The sequence below is a fragment of the Anabrus simplex genome, chromosome 2, assembly GCF_040414725.1.
Source record: "Anabrus simplex isolate iqAnaSimp1 chromosome 2, ASM4041472v1, whole genome shotgun sequence".
NCBI classification, from domain to species: Eukaryota; Metazoa; Arthropoda; class Insecta; order Orthoptera; family Tettigoniidae; genus Anabrus; species Anabrus simplex.
Genome location: NC_090266.1, coordinates 1120881700 through 1120909146, shown reverse-complemented (window position 1 = coordinate 1120909146; position 27447 = coordinate 1120881700). Strand labels below are relative to the sequence as shown.

General features: G+C 37.1%; 1 protein-coding gene across 2 annotated transcripts in view; it reads left to right on the top strand.

Annotated features, from left to right (window-relative positions):
• The window catches only part of LOC136864736 (protein halfway), a 261173-nt gene that overhangs the window by 230052 nt on the left and 3674 nt on the right, over nucleotides 1–27447 (top strand). For both annotated transcript variants that reach the window (XM_067142079.2, XM_067142078.2), the window contains one exon: nucleotides 21024–27447. This exon is cut by the window's right edge and continues 3674 nt beyond it. In XM_067142079.2, coding sequence (XP_066998180.1) covers nucleotides 21024–21233 — 210 coding nt within the window. In that variant the 3' untranslated portion in view covers nucleotides 21234–27447. The remainder of the gene's footprint in view (nucleotides 1–21023) is intronic.

Here is a 27447-nt window from a genome sequence, read left to right as displayed (position 1 = left end):
AAACCGACGGTTTTAGTTTGGCTGATGATCATTCCCATTCTTTCAAATTCTTCTTGCCAAAAATCTAGTTTCGCTTGAACTTCTGCTTCTGTCTCACCCCATAGCATAACATCATCAGCAAATACAAGTGCATTTGTTGTCTTATCCTTCATTTTCACTGCTTTTATAACCTCATCCATTGCAGTAATGAAGACAAGTGGTGATAGATAACTTCCGTGTTGGCCTTCACTTTTGGTTTCAAAACAGTTTGACCTGCCACCTTGAATTTGCACACGGCTCTTTGTCTCTAGATATAGTTGTTTTATTTCAAGTTGTAAATCTCATAGACCAACGTTTCAAAAACAGTAAAAATATTTTGCAATACCTTAACACTTTAGATCAAAATATGAAATTCACAGTTGAAGATGAAATCAATAAGTCCATAAATTTTTTAGACATTACCATCACACGATAGCTTCGAAGATAACTTTGAATACCACATTTATAGGAAGCCAACCTTTTTCAAACACAGTCAAGAACAACTCATTACAGCCCAACACTCAAAAATGGGCAGCCTACTATAGTTTAATACATTGAGCGTTTAAAAAATACCCCTCACACCTAAAGACCTCAACAAAGAATTAAAATATATGACGAACGTAGCCAAGTTCAACGGGTTTAACATAGAAATGGTCAATCAAATAATAATAATAAGGATTAGAAATAGACAAATTTCAAAATTATTTCCAGAAAAACAAAAAAAATTAAAATTTGCCAAATTTACTTAAAGTAATCCCAACCAGTACTCTGGATCCGGGATTTACAAACTCACCTGTACTCGATGTTTCGCCTCATACACAGGGCATACAGGATGAAGTTTCTCAACGAGATATTTAGCACACTATAATTAGGGTTGCCAGATTTCCTGATGGCAAATAAGGAACAGTCGCTCGATTCCAGATAGCAAATAAGAAGCACTTCCATCTCCTTGCCATATAGCGCTAAATTAAGGCACCATAGCCATGATTACGAGAAGAGACCAGGGTTATATTAACAATTAAATACCAGTAATAATATAACAACGTCAGCGTGAAATATGTAGGTACTTAATTTATTACAAGCTAATAATGTGTTAGTCTTTACATTGAAATTAACATTTCATAAGTACTTGTCATTTGAAGAAGCAATTTGTAACAGTTTCTTATTCAACAAAACTTTCTTGAGAAATTCCTTACAGTTCTCATCATAGTTGAAGTACACAATTCTACTGAGCATCTGTTTTTCTCATCTCTCCATTTTATTGCCATTACTGAAAACACTCTTTCAGTATATGCATTCGATAGAAATATACTTAAGACAGACTTAAGTACCATCAAAATGTTCTTCAGTTTTTCTGGGCCAATTAAACCGGTGATATATACCCACCTATCTGGCATTGTTTTACTTAGGAGAGCTAGTTTTAGCTTTTCACCAACACCACTCTCACCAGAAAACAAATTGAATATTTCTACAACTTCTGAACACATATCATCAATATTCATCTTTTCCTGTAAACCTAGTGTCTCCACTAACTTTAAAATCTTGCTGAACTGAGGTGAGTTTTTTTAGAGTTATACAATTCAACAGTGAATAAACATTATAATCAGCACTAAAATCAAATCATTTACATAGATACTTAACACAAACCTCATAGACATGTATAAAATTATTTTCACAGACCTTAACTTCCCCAGTAAACAAATCATTCAATTTACTTAATGTGCAAGTCACTTTGTAACAAAAAATGTATTTCTCCCATTCTCTGTTCCTGTTGTATTTTCAGACTTTTAATAACAGTATATACCTCACAGACTGCCAGATCACTCTTTTCAGGACTAAGAACTGCCTTATTGAAAACATCTGCTAAATGTATCAAAAAATGTAGATACAATTCTACTAGAAGTGTTTGCTTACCAGAATTTGATTCTGAGGAACCTAACTAATATTTCTTAATGAATACTGGACAGTCTTTAACACTTGAGAAATAAGATACTATCGCTGGGAGGTTTCTCAGCATTCTTTATAGAAAGCCATCTTGTTGGCACATGTCTTAACAAATTAGTGTATTTAATATTAAGAAACTGAAATAATTATATTAAGTGTATAACTCTTTTTGCTGAATTTGAAAAGTAATTGAATACCGGTACTTTTTATCAACATTTCAATATCAATTGACTTAGAATTCATCCCAGCTTTACATAAATTGCGAACAACATGTGCACAACACATAAGACTTAACCAAGGTTGGATTTACTGCCTTTAGGTGTACATATACAGAATGTTCTTCCCAAAATTAGAATTTGTGTTGTCAGCAGTATAGCTTGAAATCTGGGACAACATTAAACCATGTTCCGAAATTCTGTTATAAATTTGTTGAGACATTTTTATAGCACTTTCGTCCGCATCTTCGTAGAAGTCTATAAGTCTGTTACAAATGTATAGTTTTTCGTCGAAATACCTCACAGCTAATGGGAAACACTATGAGAGAGCAATTTCTTGTTTACCGCACACGTCCTGCTTCCGATCACAATGCAGGAGACTCATGCTCTACATGTCCGCTAGTACCGCTAGCACACTGCCAGAGGCGCTGTTCTCAACTGTGACGGCAGATCATTGGTCAGAAATCAGAATATTTTCATCATAACCGCGCACTTTTTCGATACTATACTATTGTCTAAACCGCGATATTTAAAAAAAAAACGGAACATTGGGCGTACGGTTTGAAGGGTGCACCGTACGCGGAACAAAATGAGAAAAAACCGTATTGTTCCGGGCAAAACCGTACATATGGGAACCCTAACTATAATACAAACAAACATCATAAATTCTTGACAGTGAGGGTACATATGAAAGAAACTGAACATAACTGCATGACCATAGAACAAGATTTAACTATATTAAAGAGAACAAAAAAAAAGGCAAATTGATGAATGAATATGAAAACATCTACATTTACATAGACCAGTTCTTCAACAGAAACCACAATTTAAATGACATTATAGAAACTAAAAAATCCTTTATATGGTCAAATCCCACAATTAAGAAAATATGTTCCAAAACATCAATAAATTTCCACACGTAAAAGCTCCACCCAGAGAAAAACTTCCTGCTCTGAGAACAGCCAATACCTCATCTGCCCACCCCTCCCCAACCCATACCCCTCTGCGTAACACACGCAGATACAACACGAGTCGCACGGAATTAGCTATCGCCAGTCGGACAGCAGGTGTCACAAGAGCAAGCCAGCCGCAAGAGGGGTGAGGGGGTGAGTAAGAGCCCACTTAACATCCCCATTTTATACTTCAGTTCACACAAACTTCACAACTATGACATATTTTTTCGTTGCAGACTCGCAATCCACCAATATCGACCTTTAAAAACGATGTAACAAGACCACAACAGATGTCAACAACCTTGAGAAGTCCCCTCTTCAAACCCACACAGCGACAGGCAGCAAGATTTTACATAATTTAATCACCATAAAGCAACATTCAGACAACGGATCATGCAAAATCTTACAGAAACGCTACCAAATTTTATTCCCATGGTGACACTTCGGGTCCATGAAGATTCCAGTGAGAGCATGCACATTGGATATTACAGACTAAATAACCTAAACCAACCAATGTCATCACAAGTTTTTTAAAGCATATCATTATGTTTTTATCAAATGACTGTATAATAATTGTAAACTCACCCTTTTTAGACAGAGCAATTGTATCAAGCTAAATGTTTTTATGTATGGTACTTGTTAATACAGTTCACTAGTCATAATTATCCACATCAGCCAGATGTTTCTACAGAACACATAATACACACAAAAATATTTTAAATTAAAACCATTAACCATTTTAAGTATTTTATTATTAAGCAAAATCCATTATCCTGGCTATTTTGATCTTATGTAACTGTTCCCTCTCGTCAAAACACTTGAGGAGATGAAAGTTATTATCTTGGGACACATGAATATTAAATAAACTATTTGTGGCTTGCCCGCAAATTGCCACGCAAATAGAAACAATAAACATTCCATGGTTGCCCATTTCTCTATGTAATGTTTGGGCACCCAAAATTTATATTTACTAGCATAGAGACTTATACTTAAATCACAGGGGTAGGATTTTAAATAATTAACCATTAAGTATCGCTTAAGAAAGAAAATTAACGCAATATAAAATACAAATGAATTTATTATACAAAAAAAAATGAGATGAATCGGAAAAGTTTCCTTAAAGCGTGGAGGAATTTATAATTTACTGAATTTACTATTGCTTGCTTTATCTAATTGAAGCTCACCAATTGCAGATTCCGTTGAAGTCATCTGGTTTCCGTGGTTACTCGTTCTCTTCTTCTCGATGTAGACTTTGCTCGATAGACATCCTTCCTTCCTTCTCTGATATGGTACGGGCTATCTGGACTAGCACTCCCTACATGCCTAGTCTTCAAAATAGACATTGGCCCTATACTTGTAAAAACTGATCAGCTTTGATCGTAAGAGGAGAAAATTCAGAGATATGAATTTTTCCACATTAGTAGAAATCTCAAACCAACTGAGCTATACTATTTATACGGTACAGACTTGTACCAAAATTCCGTAGACTTGAACTAAACATAGTTCTTCGTCCACAATATTTACTGAAAATAACACAAGCCGTAAGCTTGTTTCGTTTCACGTGGATCCGATAACATAACCGCACCTAAATACTGTATCGAAGCGATAACACATTGTACAAAAATAACTATGTCGCAGAGCGACCACACACTGTATCAAAAATCAAAACACGTCGTTCAAAGTAGATGTTCACAGTAGAAGTAGTAGTGATGGAGTACCGTAGTTAGGTGGTAAGGTTGTAAGGTCCCGTTCTTGTGTTGAGAATCAGTATATATCCGGGCTCACCCCCACTCTTGGTAACAGTTCAATCTCAAAACTCATATACAACGAAGTATCTGATTCGATAGATCGAAGCATCAACTCCCCTTCCCTTCTTCCTCGACAAGTCCAGAAGGCGTGGCGATGATATAGCTGACCAGCTTGCAAGCCTCGCGCACGGGTCGCTGTTTACTAGCCTTGGTCATAAAATAAACCCATGACTCGCGCAAAATCCCAAGCTTCAAGAATAAACCTCCGTATACACAAACATGAGATGAAATGAAAACAACTATGTCTCAACATATTGACCGTATTTACAACATAATGAATTCTTATCCTACATAATATAATAATTTAAATAATAAAACGATGTTATCATATATACAATATAATTCCAAAAAGCCTTGATTACAAATGATTGACGTTGAATAAATTTGTTATTACAAATAATTGCCGATGGCGGATTAACTTGATATCAAATGATATCGCGCAAAATGATATTATATTAAATTAGTAGGGCTGGAGAACCCTGGACGGTTACATACGCCCTCCTGTTGTTTACAGATATAACATATATGAAAATAACACACTACAACAAAACGGCTGATATATTCATCATTACATCTTACAAACACTTAATAAAAAACATATATAATCAAATCTTGTATCTCACTGTAGAGTGTCTGCTTCAACGATACCAGATAACATTAGTAATAATTCCTGCCGATTTTCTTGCGAAAGTTTGTCAGCAACACTCATAATATTTACAACAACAGGTAAATAACTCTATCTTTGCACTTCACCATCAAAGTGTTCGGCAGTTCCAGGTTATAATAATATATACACCACACACACACGTAATCACACGTGGATTACCTCTCTTAGATGGCCGCAAGCAATTTCTTGTTTTCATTGCAAAAATTATTAGTACTTAGAAAATTACTGCATTAATTTACTTCTGCAGTTTCAAAAAAATCCCAAGTTACTCATGGCTCCTACAATGGTGTCAGATCTAGGTTCACAACCTATACATGAATTCACGTTTTCCAACTCAAGTACATTTAATGTTGTCAAAACAACGTCTGGGAGACATTACACTTAATTCGCAGAAATATATCGTCTCAGAGAGCGAATATTATAAGTGCCCAACATAACACGATTACCATCTTTCAATCTGTATGCACAAGGACCAACCCGACAATCTGGAATGGACCCTGATACAACAAAAAGAATTTCTTCGTCACTTTCTCTTCACTGGACGAGAGCATGGGAACACGTAACAGAACATAATCTCCTACCTGAAATTCGTCTAACACCTGACGTTTCTGCTGTCTGCTACGCTTCTCAGCCGCTTTAATCAAATTCTCTCTTGCTAATCTGACATATATCTGAGAGTCCCGCTGAGGTTCCTGTGTAATACCTAGTACTTTCGTCAGCTCATTCCTTGGATTGCTGCCAAGATGAACCTCTAATGGGGTGAATTTCGTACTATCATGCTGAACCATATTAATCCATTTCTCAATCAACGTTAAAGAAACAACCCACGCAGTGTGCTTGTCATGAACTAAAGATCAAAACATCCTACCTAATTCCTTCATCGTGCGTTCACACATATTCCCTTGCGGATTCCTAATTGAGGAAAAAACATGTGTGATACCTAACTCTGTCATCACATCCTTCCACTTCTTCGATGTAAATTGAGATCCGCTATCACATAATAACCTACTAGGCGTACCTAATTCCTGAACATACTTGTCACTAATAATCTTACTGCAACTAAGACCTGTCGCTTTACTCAATAAAAGATTGACACACTCACTACTCGAAACTTCAATAATACCATCCTCTAACATAGCTTCAATTTGATTGTCTACTGCTTTAGCATACTTATGTGGTATCGGATATCTCGGTCCAGCGAATATACTTTTATCCAGCACTGAAAATGAGTGTTCATACACATGTGTTTTGCCAGGTTTCGATGAAAATACTTCCTTGTGTTCTCTCAACACATACAACAATCGGTCCCTCTGACCTTCTTCCAAATTGCTACTATCTACCGCTTCTCTCAAAGCATCATCGTGGTTCACCTCTAACCACACTTCACACATCTTAAAATCCGCTCTCTCTTCTTCATCTTTTGAAACCTCATTAACACACCACATGTTACAAACCTCCACTTTCGTCTGAACTTCGGCATCCCACGTGACTTTAACATCCTCATTATCCCACCTTAAATATACTATCGCCTCATTGTAATTTAACCCAGCTGAGTATAAACTTAGCCAGTCAGATCCCAAGATAACATCAAATATAAGATTCGGAATAACAAGACAGATCTGAATTTTCGACTTCCCGTTAATACAAATAGGTATGGCAACTTGTTTACATATTTGCTTGGATCTTTTACCTACAGCAGTGACGATATATGTGGATTTCACAGGCATTTCTTCAATCTCAATATTCTCCTTCTTTCTGTCCTCATACCACTTCAAACTTACACATGATCTTTGACTGCCTGAATCCAATAAAGCCTGATACTGCGCCCTCCATATAACGATCGTAACAACGGGGTTCTCACTTTTATTACCAACTTCGACTTGATTCACTTCCACCTCCCTTAATTCCACCTCCCTTAATAACTCATCTCTAACATCGAGATCATAATCCATGTACGTCATTACACAATTTCTCGCAACATGTACTGAAGACTGATAATCTGATCTCTCATTACCGTCTACTATCAGTTTAAATTACTTTGTCTCCTTGTATCCTGATTTCGGCTTGTACTTTCCTCTACATTTCATTCCCTCTGAGCATTCCTATTTTGCTGGTGTGACTGATTACCTACAGGTTGTTGTCTCGGTTGAAAATGACCACGGTGATTGTGTTCTTGTCTTCTGGGTGGTGTCTGATAGTTTGTGTGCTCACGTGTACTACTACTATTTAAAACATCCATCTTAGCATTAACTTCCCTGCTACTTTCGGTTTTAGTCTGTTCGATCTCCTTTCTATTTTCTTTAATCTCTGTCTGCTTTTTCTCTACTTCCTTCTTACTTTCATTTATCCCTTTCGCTTCCTTCCTAATTTCACCTATCACTTTCCTAATTTCATCTATCCCTTTCGTTTGCTCTAATATCACTTGCACCATCACAAACAGTTGTTGAATATTCTTATCACTAATCATATTAGTTTCTTTCTCGCCGTCCATCCTAGCTACATCAGATTCTGTGCTATTTTCCATGCTCCCACCACTCTCTACCGTTTTATCTATTTCAATGCTTTCATCTACAACATTCCTAAAATTCAGCGTCTCGCCTCCCTTTACTAAGTTTCCGCTACGTAATTTCATGTCCTTTTCACCTTGTGCAGCCATGATTCCCCCAAAATCACACATACAAATTATATGGACACTCACTTAACCCCCACAAACACAGACTCTACTTTACTGCTTTCTTTCCACGAATACTTAATGGTTTTCGAGCTCCACATTGGTGCGACAAATGTAACTGATCCCTCTCATCAAAACACTTGAGGAGATGAAAGTTATTATCTTGGGACACATGAATATTAAATAAACTATTTGTGGCTTGCCCGCAAATTGCCACGCAAATAGAAACAATAAACATTCCATGGTTCCCCATTTCTCTATGTAATGTTTGGGCGCCATGGTTACAGTTTTAAATAAAACTGTAAACCAAAATTTATATTTACTAGCATAGAGACTTAAATCACAGGGGTAGGATTTTAATTAATTAACCATTAAGTATCGCTTAAGAAAGAAAATTAACGCAATATAAAATACAAATGAATTTATTATACAAAAAAAATGAGATGAATCGGAAAAGTTTCCTTAAAGCGTGGAGGAATTTATAATTTACTGAATTTACTATTGCTTGCTTTATCTAATTGAAGCTCACCAATTGCAGCTTCCGTTGAAGTTATCTGGTTTCCGTGGTTACTCGTTCTCTTCTTCTCGATGTAGACTTTGCTCCATGGACATCCTTCCTTCCTTCTCTGATATGGTACGGGCTATCTGGACTAGCACTCCCTACATGCCTAGTCTTTAAAATAGACATTGGCCCTATACTTGTAAAAACTGATCAGCTTTGATCGTAAGAGGAGAAAATTCAGAGATATGAATTTTTCCATATTAGTAGAAATCTCAAACCAACTGAGCTATACTATTTATACGGTACAGACTTGTACCAAAATTCCGTAGACTTGAACTAAACATAGTTCTTCGTCCACAATATTTACTGAAAATAACACAAGCCGTAAGCTTGTTTCGTTTCACGTGGATCCGATAACATAACCGCACCTAAATACTGTATCGAAGCGATAACACATTGTACAAAAATAACTATGTCGCAGAGCAACCACACACTGTATCAAAAATCAAAACACGTCGTTCAAAGTAGATGTTCACAGTAGAAGTAGTAGTAGTGATGGAGTACCGTAGTTAGGTGGTAAGGTTGTAAGGTCCCGTTCTTGTGTTGAGAATCAGTATATATCCGGGCTCACCTCCACTCTTGGTAACAGTTAAATCTCAAAACTCATATACAACGAAGTATCTGATTCGATAGATCGAAGCATCAACTCCCCTTCCCTCCTTCCTCGACAAGTCCAGAAGGTGTGGCGATGATATAGCTGACCAGCTTGCAAGCCTCGCGCACGGGTCGCTGTTTACTAGCCTTGGTCATAAAATAAACCCATGACTCACGCAAAATCCCAAGCTTCAAGAATAACCCTCCGTATACACAAACATGAGATGAAATGAAAACAACTATGTCTCAACATATTGACCGTATTTACAACATAATGAATTCTTATCCTACATAATATAATAATTTAAATAATAAAACGATGTTATCATATATAAAATATGATTCCAAAAAGCCTTGATTACAAATGATTGACGTTAAATAAATATGTTATTACAAATAATTGCCGATGGCGGATAAACTTGATATCAAATGATATCGCGCAAAATGATATTATATTAAATTAGTAGGGCTGGAGAACCCTGGACGGTTACACTTGGGTAGTAGGAACTGCGGCTGAAGATGCCTAAAAAAATAACAATAATGTAAAAATATTTATGTAAATCAATCAAAAACGTAATGTATTGAAAAGGTGGACTAAAAAAATAAAAATTATTTTAGAAAGGTATAGTTGTTTTACTCGAGCTATAATCTCATCTAGCACTTCTTTACGTCTCAGACATTCCCATATGTGCTTACGTGGTACAACACGAGGCACACGGAATTAGCCGTCGCCATTCGGACAGCAAGAGTCACAAGAGCAAGCTAGCCGCAAGAGAGGCGAGCTTGGATGAGTAAGAGTCTGCTTAACATCCCCAGTTTATACGTCAGTTCACACAAACTTCACAACTATGACATATTTTTTCGTTACAGACTCTCAATCCACCATGTTGTTCTTCCTCAAGTTTAGGTTCAACAAATTTTCTGATTTTTCTTAAGTGTCTTAAATGTGTTAATTATTTCCAAGTGAAACATTAGAACTTCAAAAATTTTCACCATTATTCAATGAATATTAACTCAGTGTATTTCACTTTCTACAAGAGAACTATGACTCACAAAATTAACATTCACTTCATTAATCCCGTACGAACTGTATGGACACAACTGTCTCATTCCATGTGTAATTATTTCTGAATAGTACAAGTGATTTATAGACTGTCGACTTACGGACAGTTGTTGTTGTTGAGCATTTCTATGAACCTGTAGTGTTTCAGCACCTGAAAGCAGTGTCTGATAACATGAATAAACTTGTACATTTTAAACAGCAGTGTTCATATGACAGATAAACTCTTCCATTTCATTATTTTGAATGGCAATTTGCAACCGTTTTAGAACAATTGAACTCTGTTATATTTTCAAAGGTGGCAAGAAACCACAAAGTCCATTTCATTTTAAATTACATTATCTATTTGGATAAGTGTTTAATCTCAAACAACTGAACACATTGACAGACTAGTGACGCAAGTGATAATCACATTGGAAATATAAAGTGAACGTGCTGATTCAGGGACTTAATAAAGGCAGACACTCGTGCTAAGTAAAATTACGAGTGAAGTTTTTAAATGGACCGTTTTAGACAAGAAAGATGTTGGTTTTTAACATTTTGAGATATTCTTTTTCATTCTTATTATTTATAGATTTGGTACAAGATTGACGGTCTTTCTTTATTTGTGTCAGAAGTATCAACCTTACTTACAGATATTAAAAAAAAAAAACATGATATCTACATTCCTACTATACAAATATATAGGTCTATTATACAGTCACAGTATTAAAAGAAAACAAACCCTGATATCTACATTCCTACTATACAAATATACAGGTCTATTATACAGTCACAGATAAAGCAACAGTTCAAGAGCTAGATAATTCTTGCCCAGTATTGGGCCACGTCAATAGCGTTGGGGGAGGCTGCAATCAAGTCCTTCATAGTGCAATCACAAAGTGATGAATCACTTGAGAAACCCCACTTCCGCAAATTTACTTTTGTTCTGCTGACTTCTGTGCGGAGTCTGTTAAGGGCTTTCCATCCTGTCCACTTCTCCTGGTGTCCACATGGAAGACTTTCCTTCGACTCTATCCAGTTGGAAAGGTGGTTGATTCTTCCTTTCCACATTTTGACCCTAGCATTCTCTGCTTTCCCCTCCGGGTTAACTGATGTGCGGAGAAAACATTTTCTAGATTTTAGCCTCTGTGTGGCTGGGTGGTATCCATAGAGAAGGTGTGCTTCTGAAGAAGATGATTGGAGCCTTTCTTTGTTAGCTGCTACCTCCCTACGAATCTTACCGGGAGCAATACCAGCTAAATGGACCTTCTCAACGGGTGTAGGTTTCAAACATCCAGTAAGGATCCTGCAGCTTTCAATGTCGACCTGCTTCGTATGAGCTGACCTCTGTCAAACCGGGGAGGCATATTCTCCTGCAGAGTAGCATAGAGCTAGAGCTGATGTTCTAATTGTTTGTGGTTGTGCTCCCCAACTTGTTCCTCATTATTTTCGTAGAATGTCGTTTCTAGCAGCTATCTCTTGTTTGAAGTTTTGGCAATGTTTTTTATGTGTTAATGTGCGATCCAGCATAACTCCCAGGTACTTTGGTGTAAATCAGGGTTCCAGTAAGTTCCCTTTCCATAGTACTTAGAGTTTCTGAGAGGCCTGTGCATGCCGCAGATGGAACTCAACAGATTTGAGTCTTAACGGGATTTGGTTTGAGTTGGTTTTTCTCATAATGGGTACCTAGCTCTTCTAGTGCAGCAGTTAAAGAGATCTCTGCTTCATCAAAGTATCAGTTTGAGTAGTAAATGCAAGGTCATCGGCGTAGATAAAGCTTTTAGTATTTTCTGGTAATGACTGGTCATTAGTGTAGATGTTGAAAAAGAATAGGACCCAGTACACTGCCTTGAGGTAGTCCATTCCTTTGATTTCTCCATCTGCTTCAGCGTCCTTGGAATTTTAAAAAAAAGCGATGATTTTCCAGGAGAGTAGCTATCATCTTGGTTACCTTGATGTCTGTAATCTATATATATAAAATAGCTTGTCCTGACTGACTGACTGACTGATTCATCATCGCCGAGCCAAAACTACTGGACATAAAGAAATGAAATTTTGGGGATATATTCATATTATGATGTAGGTGCTCGCTAAGAGAGGATTTTTGGATATTCCTTCGGTAAGGGGGTGAAAAGGGGGGTGAAATTTTAAAATGAGTGTATCTATATCTCAAAACTTTAAACATTTATAGATGTGAAAATTGGTATTTAGAATCTTATTTAAAAATAAGGAAACACGTATTTTTTTGTTTTCAGAAAAATCCCAATAGAACGGGTGAAAAAGGGCGTAAAATGGGTTGAATGCCTTTTATCAGGATGCCGGTACTTATATCTCAGAAACTGAAGATATTACAGACCTGAAAATTGGTACTTTTGACCGATTTTAAAAATAGAGAAACACGTATTTTTTTGTTTTTAGAAAATCCATTTAATGGGAGGGTGAAAAGGGGGGTGAATTTTTAAAATGAGTGCATCTATATCTCAAAACTTTTAAAGTTTACTGATGTAAACATTGGTATTTAGAATCTTCATTAAAAATTAAAAAAAACACGTATTTTTTGTTTTCGGAAAATCCCAATAGGAGGGGTGAAAAGGGGTGAAAAACGGGTTGAATGCCTTTAAAGTGAATACTTATATGTCAGAAACTGAAGATATTACAGACCTGAAAATTGGTGTTTAGGATTCCCTTTAAAATAAAGAAAGGCGTATTTCTAGTTTTTGGAAAATCCAATTAATGGGGGCGAAAGGGGGTTAATTTTTAAAATGAGTGTATCTATATCTCAAAACTTTGAAGTTTATAGATGTAAAAATTGGTATTTAGAATCTCTTTTAAAATCAAGAAACACGTATTTTTTTGTTTTCGGAAAATCCCAATAGGAAGAAGGGTGGAAAAGGGTGAAAAAGTGGTTGAATGCCTTTAATGTGGCTACTTATATTTCAGAACCTGAAGATATTACGGACCTGAAAATTGGTGTTTGGGATCTCCTTTAAAAATAAAGAAACACGTATTTTTTTTCTTTTTGGAAAATCCATTTAATTGGGGGAGGTGGAAAGGGGGCAAATTTTTAAAATGAGTGTATCTATATTTCAAAACTTTTAAAATTTTATAGATGTAAAAATTAGTATTTAGAATCTCCTTTAAATATAAAGAAACGCGTATTTTTTGCTTTCGGAAAATCCCAATAGGAAGGGTGGAAAAGGGTGAAAAAGAGGTTGAATGCCTTTAATGAGGCTACTTATATTTCAGAACCTGAAGATATTACAGACCTGAAAATTGGTATTTGAGATCTATTTTAAAAATAAAGAAACAGGTGTTTTTTCGTTTTTGGAAAATCCAAATATTGGGGGGTGAAAAAGGGGTGAATTTTTAAAATGTGTGTCTACATCTTAAAACTTTATAAGTTACAGATGTAAAAATTGGTATTTAGAATCTCCTTTAAAAATAAGGGAACACGCATTTTTTTGTATTCTGTAAATTCCAACAGGAGGGGTGTAAAAGAGTGAATAATGGGTTGAATGCCTTTAATGAGGATACATATATCTTAGAAACTGAAGATATTACAGAACTGAAAATTTGTGTATGGGATCTCCTTTAAATATAAAGAAACACGTATTTTTTTGTTTTTGGAAAATCCAATTAATGGCGGTTAAACAGGAGTGACAAATGGGGTGAATTTTTTGAAAGACTATATCTACAGAATATCTGAGAAATGTAAAATGTTACAGACGTAAAATGTGGGTAGGTGCAATCTCCTGTAAGTGTAAAGAAACGTAGGTGATTTGTTTTTGGAAACTCCACTTAAGGGGAAATAAAAAGGGGTGAAATTTTAAAATGTAAATTTCTACAGTATATCTAAAAAAACTTAACATGTTACAGAAGTGAAAAATGGAATTTTATCTCTATTAAAAATAAAGAAACGTGTATTTTTAGTTTTCGGAAATAACACTTGGGTGGATGAAGGGGTGGGGGGGGGGGTTGAAAGTGACTGAAAATGGTGTTGATTTCTTTTAATTAAACTACTGATATCACAAAAATGAAGATGTTAAAGACGTGAAATTTGATATTTGGAATCTGCTTAAGAAGTAAAGAAACACGTATTCTCGGAAAATCCAATGAAGGGGGGGGGGGGGTGAATGAATTGAAAAATGAATTGACTTAATTGTATGAGAATACTTACATCTAATAAAAACTAAAGTTGTTACAGACGTGAAAATTGAAATTTGGATCTCCTTTAAAAACAAAGAAAAACGCTTTTTGGGGGGGGAGAGAATATATCTCAAAATTGAAAGTAACAGACGTGAACATTGCTATTTGGAATCTCCTTTAAACAAAAAGAAACGCGCCCCTTTGGGGCGGGTTAGAGGGGGGGGGTTAAATCAACTTAACGGCAGTGGGGTGAAAAATGCGTTAAGACCAATTGATTTTACTGTACATAATGTATTTATTCTGATCATAAACTGATTCCTGGGTTCGTTTTCAAGAGCCATCTTTTCCTTTGGAGAACATAAAGTTAGATTACAGTGGATTCTCCTGGCATATATATAAAAATTTAAACACATTTGAAATAAATGATAGGAATGATATTGACCGTGCAACTGTTCACCTCTATAATAAGGTCAATAATGCACGGAAGTATATCATTCGTGTCGCCAGAAATCTCGCGCACTTGCATACGCGCGGCGATGGTGCTGGTCACATTTTCAGCAATGACAATGGCAGCAGATGTAATTTACCGCCAAGTAGCGGTCTTGCATCTTGCTGTGGGGTCCAGAACATGAATAATTATAATAATAATTGTACCGGGCTGTACACCTCCGGGCCGCTAATTCAAACATTGCGCCAGTTGAAACTCCCCTACTGGAGGAAGCTTGAACTTTAACTTCTACATTAATGCTAAGATTTCTCAGAAGATGTCATTACTATAAATTTTGAAGTGTTCTGAACTGTGTCTTTTTCGATTTATATTTGTTTTCTCTGTAGCAAGAAGTGTGAACATTCTCTTCTAGATTGCACCACTTAAGAACTACAATTGTGTACCCTAGTGCAAAGTGAAGGAACTTTTCTTTGAAGAAATTTTGTAGTCATAAGTTTGCTCTTTGTTAAATTTCTTTCTATCATTGTTTGAGATGGCAATGTTAATCCGTTCGTTCCGCCAGTTTTGAAATTAGCCAATCCCGAATTTCTTAAATTATTTTTCGACCAATTGGGGCTTTCTTCCCCAACCTACTCTGTAACTGTGTTCGGTAACCAATAAAAGCTCGTGGGCGGGTGTTATCATTCATGAAAGGTCTCGAATGTTCCACGAGGGTATATAAACTGCTGATTTTTGGGTCTCCGGGCCACTTCAGTAACATCTATCATAGTGTAAATTATGTAGCAGGGGGCGGGAAGCGCCTCTTTCGTCGGGCAGCAGTTCTTCAATAAGGTAATGGCCTTTTAATAACTTATTTTCTTGCTAGCTCAGCAGTTTAACTCTCGGGGCAGGTTCGATACCTTTTACCATGTAACTTTCCTCTAAAATGTAAAAGACACTTGGTATAGATTCTACCTCTTTAAATTTCAAATTGGGATAGAGAGTGCTTAACCCTCTCGAGCTCCCACTCCTATTGCTTTGAGGTGAACTTATTTTCTCAACCGTTTCTTCCCTTCCTAATGTAATATAAATTATTTTCTTATATAAGTCACCTCTTTAGTATGGGATTAGCCCTTGCATAAGCGGCCTAGTGCCAAATAGGTTTTAAATAAAGTGTATTAGGAGTGCAAGTACGCCTCCTCTCAAGTTGGTATTTTGGAGGCCATGTAATTGTCCTGTTTCTTTATTGAGTAGACCTCAGTAGGTTGGGTATTTTTACCCCTGTTTTCATGTGCTTGGAGGTCAGCTTGAAGGTGGAGTTTGGTGTGGCCTTTGATAGGCTTGAACTTTAAGAGCGGGTTGCTCTTTCTTAAAATTTTGGTTTCTGTGTGCCTCGAGGAGGCTTTACTGAGTAATAGGGAGCAAGTGCTCCGGGGCATGATTGGGGTTTTCTGCCCCTTTGTCAAACCTGGTATCTGGCTAAAGTTGGGCTAATTGCTCAAGAATTGTGTGTCTGGCTCTCGGAGCCCAAATCCTGTAACACTGTAATTGTATATTCTCGATTTGTTGCTAGGCTACTGAGTACCTGTTATATTTGTTATTTCTTGATCTTAAAAAGAAAATATAACCTTGTTAAATTTTAAATTAACTTTAATTTCGTAAGTTGAGACCTGTTCATCCCAGCACCTTCTTTCACCTCTAACTACCACGGAAAACTCCGTAACAACAACAATAATAATAATAATAATAATAATAATAATAATAATGTTCTGGACCGTCGTCCAAATGTGCGGACCACGCTAGAAACGGTTACTGGCCGGGTAGAGACTACGAATGCAGTCCGGCCGCGGGTTCAGTACCGTCAAGGCACCCAAGACGACACCACACCGGATCTCCTCAAGGATTTGAACCATATTAAAATTGCTTATAGGAAAAGATGGCAAAGATTTAGGGACCCAACTGACCGAGTGGAATACCTGGAATTAGCCCGGGATGAACGAAATCAATTGCTGGAAAGAAAGATTGAAAAATGGGTGGAACTTTGCCGTAATCTCTCAGAAAACGAATCAGATCACGAATTTTGGCGGATTCTCTCAGAAAACGAGTCACATCGCGAATTTCGGCGGATTATAATATGTAAAACGTTAACCATTCAATTATAAATGTCATTATAATACCGTATCGTCACGGGTATCTTGCTAGTATTTTATGAAATCATTGTCCAACATTTTACTCTATAGTTTATAAGATTAGAAAGTTTCCATATCCATCAATTTTTAAGATTGATATAGGCTGATGATGTCCATAAAAAAAGGGTGAAACATGTACCTATGACTTTTATGTATTATGTATAAATTTTAACCACATGAGATAGTGGATTATATTGTATTGTATTGAACAGGTGGATCTACAAATATTATAATAATATTTGAGATATACGTCAACTTCAATATGGAACCAAAATGAGAATAGTTACTTGTTACTAAGATTGGTATATCCGTGTAACAATGCAGGGGAGACCAATTTTGACTGCTCGACAGTTATGAAATGACCCTTTTAGGGCAACCGGCATCTATTTATCTGCACAGATGTTATGCAATCAGCTGCATAGTGCCCTGTTAAGGCTATTTTGACCAACTCAGTGTGTTCCACTAAAGAATCATCATAGTCTTGAGAGGAGAAGCTGGGTTGTTCAACATCTTAATGAATGATGTAATGTCATGTTTGCAGATGAGTCACGGATAGCACTTGGCCAACTCTTCTCGAGAAAATCAAGTACCTTGCCGGTATTGCTCCTTGTGACGTCAGGAGAGAGGTTGCTGCTAACAACAAAAGGCTTAAAACAAATTTAATGCCTTCACATCCACTCTTTGGATACTAACCTGCCCAATGAAGACTGAAGTCCAGGAAAGCCTTTTTAACATCATCAGAACACCTGCAAGGATCATCAGACAAAGTCAGGATTACCAAATGGAAACAAAAGACCCCTGGCCTTTTTAAATGGATGGAACCACGGGAAGTGTTGCCTTCCTGTCATACCGAGGACTGGTTGACATGGGGGTCCTTAAACAGACTTAGATCTGGAGTGGGTAGAACCAGAGTGAATCTACAGAAATGGAACTTCCCCATCGATACGGCCTTTTGTGACTGTGGTGAAGTTCAGACAAGTGAACACCTGCTATGTTGTTCCGTGTGTCCATCAAACTGCTCAATGGAAGACTTGGTGCTGGCCAATCCAAATGCCCTTGAAGTGGCCAAATTTTGGGCCAAATCGGTGTGACATCTGTATGACATATATTGTTATAGACCTTTTACATTGTATATATTTGTGTATATAGTTTGTTTCTTTTAAATGTAGTATTATTCTATTGTACTTTTGATTCGAATAAAGATGACGACACAGGATGTGAAGACGTAGAAGATGTGGCGGAAAGTACTAGCATGCATTTTTTGGAGGGGTGTAATGATTTTTTCTAGGTTTATGCATGGCCGTCGTATACCTTTGATACCAATTCGAGGGATGTTAACTGCCCAGCGGTATACCGATGAAATTCTTCGACCATTTGTACAACTCATTAGGGATGAACATGGTGCTGAATTCATTTTCGTCGACGACAGTGCTCACACTCAGACATGCTCCAGTCAGGAACTTCATGAGAGAAGCAGGTATCAAACTTATGAATTGACCACCTAATTCACTGAACATGAACTGCATTAAGTATGCATGGGGCAGATTGAAAAAGGCTGGGTTTTTTTATCATCTACTACCTCCACAGACATTCCCAGCCCTCATTAGAGCTGCCCAGATGGAATGGGATGTTCTTCCTCAAGATGACGTCAATGTACTTAGTGCAAGCATACCATAGTGTGTTAGAGACCTGATCAGTGCCAGAGGAGGCCATAAACGGTACTAACTCAGAGTGAAGAAGGGAAAACAAAAGAACTCACAGACTGTAACCTTTTCATTAAGTTACTGTTTATTTGTGCTAGATTTCTATTCGTAAAAGTTTACATTTCCAGATTGTACATCTCTGTGATACAGTAAGCAATATTTTGTAACATTATTGCTTTACATCCTTGATATTCCAAACATGTTCCAAACCGCGGTTTTATGCATTTATATGCTCGATAAATTTAAATTCTGTTGGTCCCAGAGAGATGAAAATACTACCGAAAGGCTTCTTTCAATGTGTACTATTCAGGAAAAAAATATGCTAATATGCTCGAATCCGTGCCCTAGTAATAACATTACAGTTTTTGATTGACCTGTATGAGCAACAAAAGCCACTCTATGGTTTTGCAGTCCAAGGAGCTAGAGCTATTGTTGTCACAAATATAAACATCAATGATGGTAATTGTGGAAATGATAGGATTTATTGTTTTCCTATGAAGGAATAAGTGTGAAAGAATTGCCTCGTGACACCACAGACTCACAGAAAAGGAATTGCCTGAATTACAAGAATAACCAAGGAATTTCCTCAAACACGTCTCACAGGGAGGAAGATTACAAATTAATTTGTAAGAATCACAGTTCATTGCTTGAAGTGCCGCCTTGATACAGTCAAGAAAGAAGTAGGTTCCAAGTGCCACATTCCAGACTTCTTGTATCAGCCTCAAGATAACACCCTAACAGCATATGGCAATAAGGAAATTCTTCAGTTTGCACATTTGTTTTGTTGGTGATGTAAATGAGTATTAAAAAAAAAAAAAAAATCAATATGACTTCAACCAAAGAAGATGGTTAGAGAAAGGCAAATATCACCAAAGGGATTAGGCAAACTGTTAAGAACTCTACACTAGTTTCCCGAGGGCTTATATAAGCAGAAGTCGTGCACATTGCAATAACAACAAGACCTTTCCAACAAGGATTGGCTTCATTTACAGAATAAAAAGGAAGCAGAAACTTTCCCTGGACATCAGCACACTAAGAGATGTCATGCAGATGGGGTAGTAAATAGACCACCCTGGTGTAGCCATAAACAAGTGATGTGTCATTGGCCACAAGAGCAAACACTCCAAATCTATGTTTGTAAACTAATTTTTCACTTAATTTTTTAATCAACAATATTTAATCTTTAACTTGTTAATGGGGCTAAAAGAATGCAAACTGCTGTAATAAATAATGGAACAATACATTTTGGTTTATGATAAACGCTAAACCCTCCCCACTTCTGGTAAGGGAAAAATAACAATTTTCGAAGGCTTAGTGCATTATTCTCTTATACTGCATTCAGGAGACAGTGGGTTTGAACCTCACTGTCAGCATCCCTGAAGATGGTCTTCCGTGGTTTCTCATTTTCACACCAGGCAAATGCTGGGGCTGTACCTTATTTAAGGCCATGGTCGCTTCCTTCCCACTCCAAGCCCTTTACTGTCCCATCATCGCCATAACGCTTATGTGTGTTGGTGCAATATAAAGCAAATTTTTTAAAAATCTCTTACACAAATGTAACATATGATATCTGAAGCCATTTCTTTTCAATTTCGACTCAGTTAATTTATAACTGTTAGGTTCTTCAGTCTGCCAAAACTAATTTTGAACAAATACATTTATAAATTACCCAAAAAAAGAAAACATATGTTAACATTGATGCTTTCACGGCCCGTACTTGTAGACTTCATATAGACTTTTGGGCTTATGCCGTATCAAGAAAACAAGGTGAAATTCATTAGGTTTCCAGAAAACTTTGCTCTGCATCTTCAGAAGAGAATTTTCACTGTGCAACCTAAAGAACTTCACAAAATAAAGTGTTGAAGTTGTATTGAATGGATAGTTACACATAATTTCTTCAATATTTACAATGTGCTGCATTTTTGGTGCCAGTCAGTGTATATAATTTTCCCTCTATTACCCTTTACTTGTGAATTTGACTTTTGATATGTATGAATTTGTTCTTTTATTATTATAAATTTATCAACTTTAATGTGTTATTGTAGTTAATTTCCTTATTAATTAATTCATTAATTCTTCTACAGGTTGTGGATTTAGACCTTCACGAGGTTTGCATCACTCACAGGGTTTGGACGGACTACATCTATTATATAATTGCTGGAGAGGTAGCTCTCCTGATCTTCCTTATAAGTAAGGTGTCTTATGACTACTGGGTATTTAAAACAGCTGGCTACTTGCCATGGCCAGCCTCCAAACTACCAAAATTGCCTTGTGATTGGGTATTTGAGACATAGTCTTATTTGTTCTGCTTGAACGTGTGTGCTATGCCAAAATTCCTGTCATATCAGTGAAAATGCCATTTTTTGGTACAAGTTTCTGCACACTTTCATAAAAGCATGAAATTCTTTGCAGCTTTTTCATGGACTGTGAGCATTCTGGGTTTCACCTAAGAGTGGTGTTAATATTGTTTGAGAGAATTTACTAACAGGACTAGGTGAACCACTGCCACGAGAAGTTCAAATGAGGTGCTGTGTTTTCCATGAAGGATGTTTCTCACCAAGGATCTACCTCAAAGTACAAGCCAATTCATACATTAATAGAAAACTCATAATAGGTGAATCATATGTGACGGCACATGTCAAAACGGTGGAACGTACATGATAGGAAAATAAAAAATGTCTTTATGAACATGGAATTGCAGTCGAACTGTTTACAAGATAATGGTGGACGTATTTTGATGCTCCATCGTGACCTTCATGGCTTGTACACGTGGACTCATCCATATTTCATACACCAGGTGTCCTATTTCCAAGTAAGACGTAACCCAAACATACTCCCCGTAGCTGGTATTACCATTCCCGTTCTATCAATGGTACCAAGGCCGATGTCACATTATGTGTGTACCTGTTACAGTACAGTATTGCGTCCAAATCCAAGGACGACGTTTTGAGCACCTGCTGTAACAGTTGCATATGTACAATACTGTATTGTACTATGTAACATCTCCTGTGTAGACATGGCATTTTCTTTATGAAAGATATTGTTAATAAGATCTGTTTCAGAATTTTAGTACTAACTAGGACAATGACACCAGGTGTAAAAATATGTAAAGTACATGATGTGTCCATGTGTGCAAGCAGTCACTTCAGTAATGGAGCATTATTATTATTATCATCTCGTGAACGGTTTGATTGCAATGCCTTGTTTACAGAGGCATTTTTGCTTGTCCTATCTTATACGTTTTGGCTGTATGATCACTTTTGATATGCTCTGTATATAAATGTGTTAAAAGCCTATCATACAGATTAGATGCTTATTGGTATAATTCAATCCATACGAAAGGGATAAGTTAGCAAAATTCATTCTTGTTGTAACATTTCAACAGATACACATAATCCTAATGATAAGAGTAAAAAGAATCAACAGTTGTGGTAAACAATGCTTTGTCCGGCTCCATGGCTAAATGGTTAGCGTGCTGGCCTTTGGTCACAGGGGTCCCGGGTTCGATTCCTGGCAGGGTCGGGAATTTTAACCATCATTGGTTAATTTCGCTGGCAGGGGGGCTGGGTGTATGTGTCGTCTTCATCATCATTTCATCCTAATCACGACGCGCAGGTTGCCTACGGGAGTCAAATCAAAAGACCTGCACCTGGCAAGCCGAACATGTCCTCGGACACTCCCGGCACTAAAAGCCATACGCCATTTCATTTCAACAATGCTTGGAGAGTATAATACAAAATCTCAGATCATTGCTGGTGAGCAATTTTAGGGTCTGTAGGTGACTGGGAGCATAAACTCTGACCATTACATTGAGTTGATCTTGAAAATTTGTTTTCCACAATTGATTTAAGAGGAAATGATCCCTGAGTACTTCCAGTAAGGTCGTATGGCTCATAACTTGTTTTGTTTTCTGAGAATGAGCCTTTATTTATGGGGTTATTTTAAAGGACAAGTAAAAATAGTAATAACAATAGAAGAACTCAAAAATGAAAATGGACTAGAGAACAGAGATGAGAGTGTAGGGTGCGGGAAATCAAGTAAGGATGACATAAAGTCTGGATTAAGGTATGAAATTTCCAGCTATTCAGTACTACACATTATAATCTTATAGATTATTTAATTAACATTATATTTTAAAAGTGTACATGTTTCGGCTCAATTGAGCCATCATCGGCACTGGAAAGACATAAAAATAGAGTGTAACTCATTAAATTAAAATAACTAATAATTATATAATAAAAGTATTTTTATGCAGGGAGTATAATTTGAGACTTCATAGTGGAGTACTGAATCATACGAGAGCAGAGAAGCGGTGATAGCGTGCACAGTGCCCGCAGTGACGAGCAGACGTAGTCATCTCAGAGATGCGGCACGATTACGTCTGTAGAAACCAAATGAAACTGAACTCTCCAGCTATATACATGCTCAGGATAAATAAACAAACAAATGAATAAATAAGGCAAACAAATAAACTAGTAAATGAAACTGAACTCACCAGTATTTACAGAAGATGATGTAAATTATCTCCTTGAGCTGCGATGCAAGCTTCACATCTTATGAGATATCAAAACACACTTTGCAGTTCATGAACACCAATGGAATGCCCAGTGTTCCTAATTTCAATTTTTAATTCTTCTGCAGTTCCAGAATTATTCCTGTAAACTTTTCCTTTGAGAGTTCCCCATAGATAAAATTTACATGTATGTAAATCAGATGAACGAGGGGACCAAAACCTAACGAACTTTACTGATAATCTGATCATCATCAAACAATTCCTGCAACCGTCGCGTAAGGCTATGCGCCATATGGCCTGTCGCACAATCCTGCTGGAAATAGCCGTACCTCTTTTCTTCTTAAGTCAGTTCAGCAAAAAATGGTTCAAGAATGCTGTGAATATAATTGTTGGAAGTAATTGTGTCCTGAAATAATATTGGAATGATAATTTTTTGAGCATTAAGAGTGCACCATGCACCCATCTTCACATTGTGCAGAGGTCTCGGTTGACAAATGTGCGGGTTCTCTGTACCCCAGATCCTATTGTTCTGTGAATTGTTAAATCAATTCAAATGAAGCCATGCTTCATCACTCGCAAAAAGAAAGTTCGGGTCCATGATACCATTGTGGACACTATTCATTAAACAAAAACCCCATAGCACAACAGCCCTGATGGACCCTGGCCTACAAAGCAACTGCTGCTCTGCCCAAAGGCCTGCAGATTATGAGGTGACGCATGGCCAGAGCGACGAATGCTCTCGGTGGTTGTTCTTGGTTTTCTAGGTTGGGGTCACCATCTCACTGTCAGATATCTCCTCAGTTGTAATCGTGTAGGGTGAGTGAACACTGAACCAACCCTCAGGACCAGGAAAAGTTTCTCGATCTGGCTGGGAATCAAACCGGGGCCTCGGGTGAGAACCAGGCACACTACATCTAGACCGCGGAGATGGGACACAATTCATTAGCCGACTGCAAAATCTTATTCTTGCAATGAAATCTGTAGGCTGTATGTTATGGACTGAATGAATGTGGTGGGATCATAAATGTGATAATTGTGTTGCATTATTTGCTGATGAATGTGAAATACCAGTTTCCTTGATCTACTCTCGGTAGCAACTTATGTGAACTGACTTGCAGCCTTGAGTGTATATCTTCTAAACTCTCCTTTGTGAGAACTGTTCTCCTTCGCTTTTTTCGTATTAGTTATGAAACCAGTACCATGCCACTTGTGAACGAGTTGCTGCACGTAACATTTTGATGATACTGTAGAACCAGGAAGCTGTCTACGGAATTTTCAGTGGCACCTATTTTTGCGAAGAACACTCCAAATATATCCTCTGTGCTGTAGAGTACTTAGCCATCATCATAATAATAATAACCTCACAACACACCTTAATATTCCAATAGTCACTAACAAACTGCTACATCAGCTGTGAAGACTTCTTATCACGCCAAGCTTGATACAAGCCATATGGCACTCACCTGGAGATTCCTGCAGAAAAGTGTGCAGTCTTAAACTATTTAAACTATACTCCCTGTATTGAATTATCTCACAAATGACTCACTAGACTTTATATGTATACCATCTTACTGCAAATTATATCATTATTAGTCATTTTAATTTAAAGAGCTACACTCAGTTTTATGTCTTTCCAGTGCTGACAATAGCTCAGTTGAGTTGGAACATGTGCACATTTAATAATCAAATATATAACAAATCATCTATAGGATTATAAGGTGTAGTATTGAATAGGTGGAAATTTCGTACCTTAGTACGGATACTATAGTCAGTATGGAATTTGAAATAATGAATTTCATTTCTTGCTATAACAAGAAGTTGTTAGTGTTGAACTGTAGAAGTATTGTAAAGAAAGGAATAGAATTAAGTAATTTAATAGATATATATTTACAGTGATATGAATGCGGAAAATTTCTCACAGAACTGGAGTGTTAATCGTAGAGACAAAATAGGAATGGTAGGAGGGAGAGTATTCATAAGGAAGTATTTGTATGTAAAAGTTAAGGATGAGAAACATGGAGTTCCAGGTGGAAGGCTCATCCTGAAAGATAATAGGCAACTTTTTTTGGGGTGTACATACCTGGGAGAGGTGATGCTGATGTGGAATTATTTGATAAGATGCGATAAAAATGTGAATGACACAAAACATGATTAACAAATGGCAAATAAGTTAATCTGGGAAGGGCACCTGAATCAGAAAGTAATGAAACCATCTAGAGGAAACAATATTCTAGACGTGGTGCTGATAAAACCAGTTGAGCTCTACAGAGAAACTGAAGTGATAGACGGTATATGTGATCATGAAGCTGTTCTTAGTTAAAAATAAAGGTGATAAAAAAGAAGGTTGTAAAAGTAAGACAGTTAGACATTACCACATTGCTCATAAGAGAAGTATGGGGGTAAAAAAAAAAAAAAAAGTAATTATGATCAACAGAAAATGGTTAAAATAAGAAGCCTATGGGATGGGTTTGAGGTAATTGTTGTCGAGTGCAAAAAGAGGGATGTACCTTTAAAGGTGGTACGGAATGGTAGAGACCCACTATATTATAACTGAGAAAAGGATTAAGGAGGACGTACAGATTAGAAAGAAATGGAGTTAGGAATTGTTGTGAAAGTAAGGGGAGATTGAAGAAACTTACTAGGGAGGCTAAGGATAACATATACCGGGCAAGTTGGCCGTGCGGTTAGGGGTGCGCTGCTGTGAGCTTGCATCCGGGAGATAGTGTGTTCGAACCCCACTGTCGGCAGCCCTGAAGACGGTTTTCCATGGTTTCCCATTTTCACACCAGACAAATGCTGGGGCTGTACCTTAATTACCTTAATTAAGGTCACAGCCACTTCCTTCCTACACCAATCCCATCGTCACCAAAAGACCTATCTATATCGGTGCAACGCAAAGAAAGTTCTAAGAATAAAAAAGATAACATAATGGCAAACATAATAAAATTGTAAGTCATAGGAATTGTATGGATAATTAGGAGGATATGTATAGGCACTTTAAGGCAGAAACAGGTTCCGGGTTCCTGGGATCATTAATGAACAAGGGGAGTGTAAATGTGAGGACGTTACAGAAGGCAGAAGAATTCGGTCATCGTTATGTAATGATAGTTGGATATAAGGTAGAAGAGGCAACTAATAATGGCAAAGTACTGAAATTTACTTATGATAATAGAGACATTTACAAAAAGATGCAATAACTGAAAAATAGAATAGCAGCTGAACTTGTTGAGATTTCTGGGGATATGCTAAAGGCATTGGGTCGGGATATATTGCCATATCTGAAATACTTCTTTGATTACTGTTTGCAGAAAGAGCTATATCAAATGAATGGAGAGATACTATAGTAGCACCGTTGTACAAAGGAAAAGGTGATGAACATAAAGTGGATATTTACAGGTCAGTCAGCTTCACATATGTTGCTTGTAAGCTACGGAAAGCATTATTTCTTATTATATTAGACATGATTTTCAAAATTGCTAACTGGATTGGTAGAAAGCAGTTTCAATTTAGGAAAGGTTATTCCAGTTATTCCAGAGAGGCTCAACTTTTAGGATTCCAGCAAGTATCGCTATTGACGTATTCAAGGCTTTTGGTAGGATAGATCATGGGACTCTGCTGACAAAAATGAGGGTATTAGATTAGATGAATGTGTGGTCCAACGGGTGGCTGAATTTCTAGGAAATAGAACTCAAAGAATTAGAGTAGGTGATTGATTAGGAGTTGGGGGGGGGGGGGGGGCAGGAGGAGGTCCTGCCAGGCAGTATCATTGGAGCTTTATGTTTTCATTTGTCTGTAAATGTTATGAGTAAATCACAGATAGAGGCTTCTAGCAGATAGTGTTATTCTGCATAGAGTAGTAAATAAGTTACAGGATTGTAAGGGACCACAAAAAGCTCTTGACAATGTTGTGAGATGGATAGCAAACAATAGTATGATAGTAAACAGGATGAAAAGTCAGGTTGTAAGTTTCAATAAGTTTCACTAACGAGGTTGTA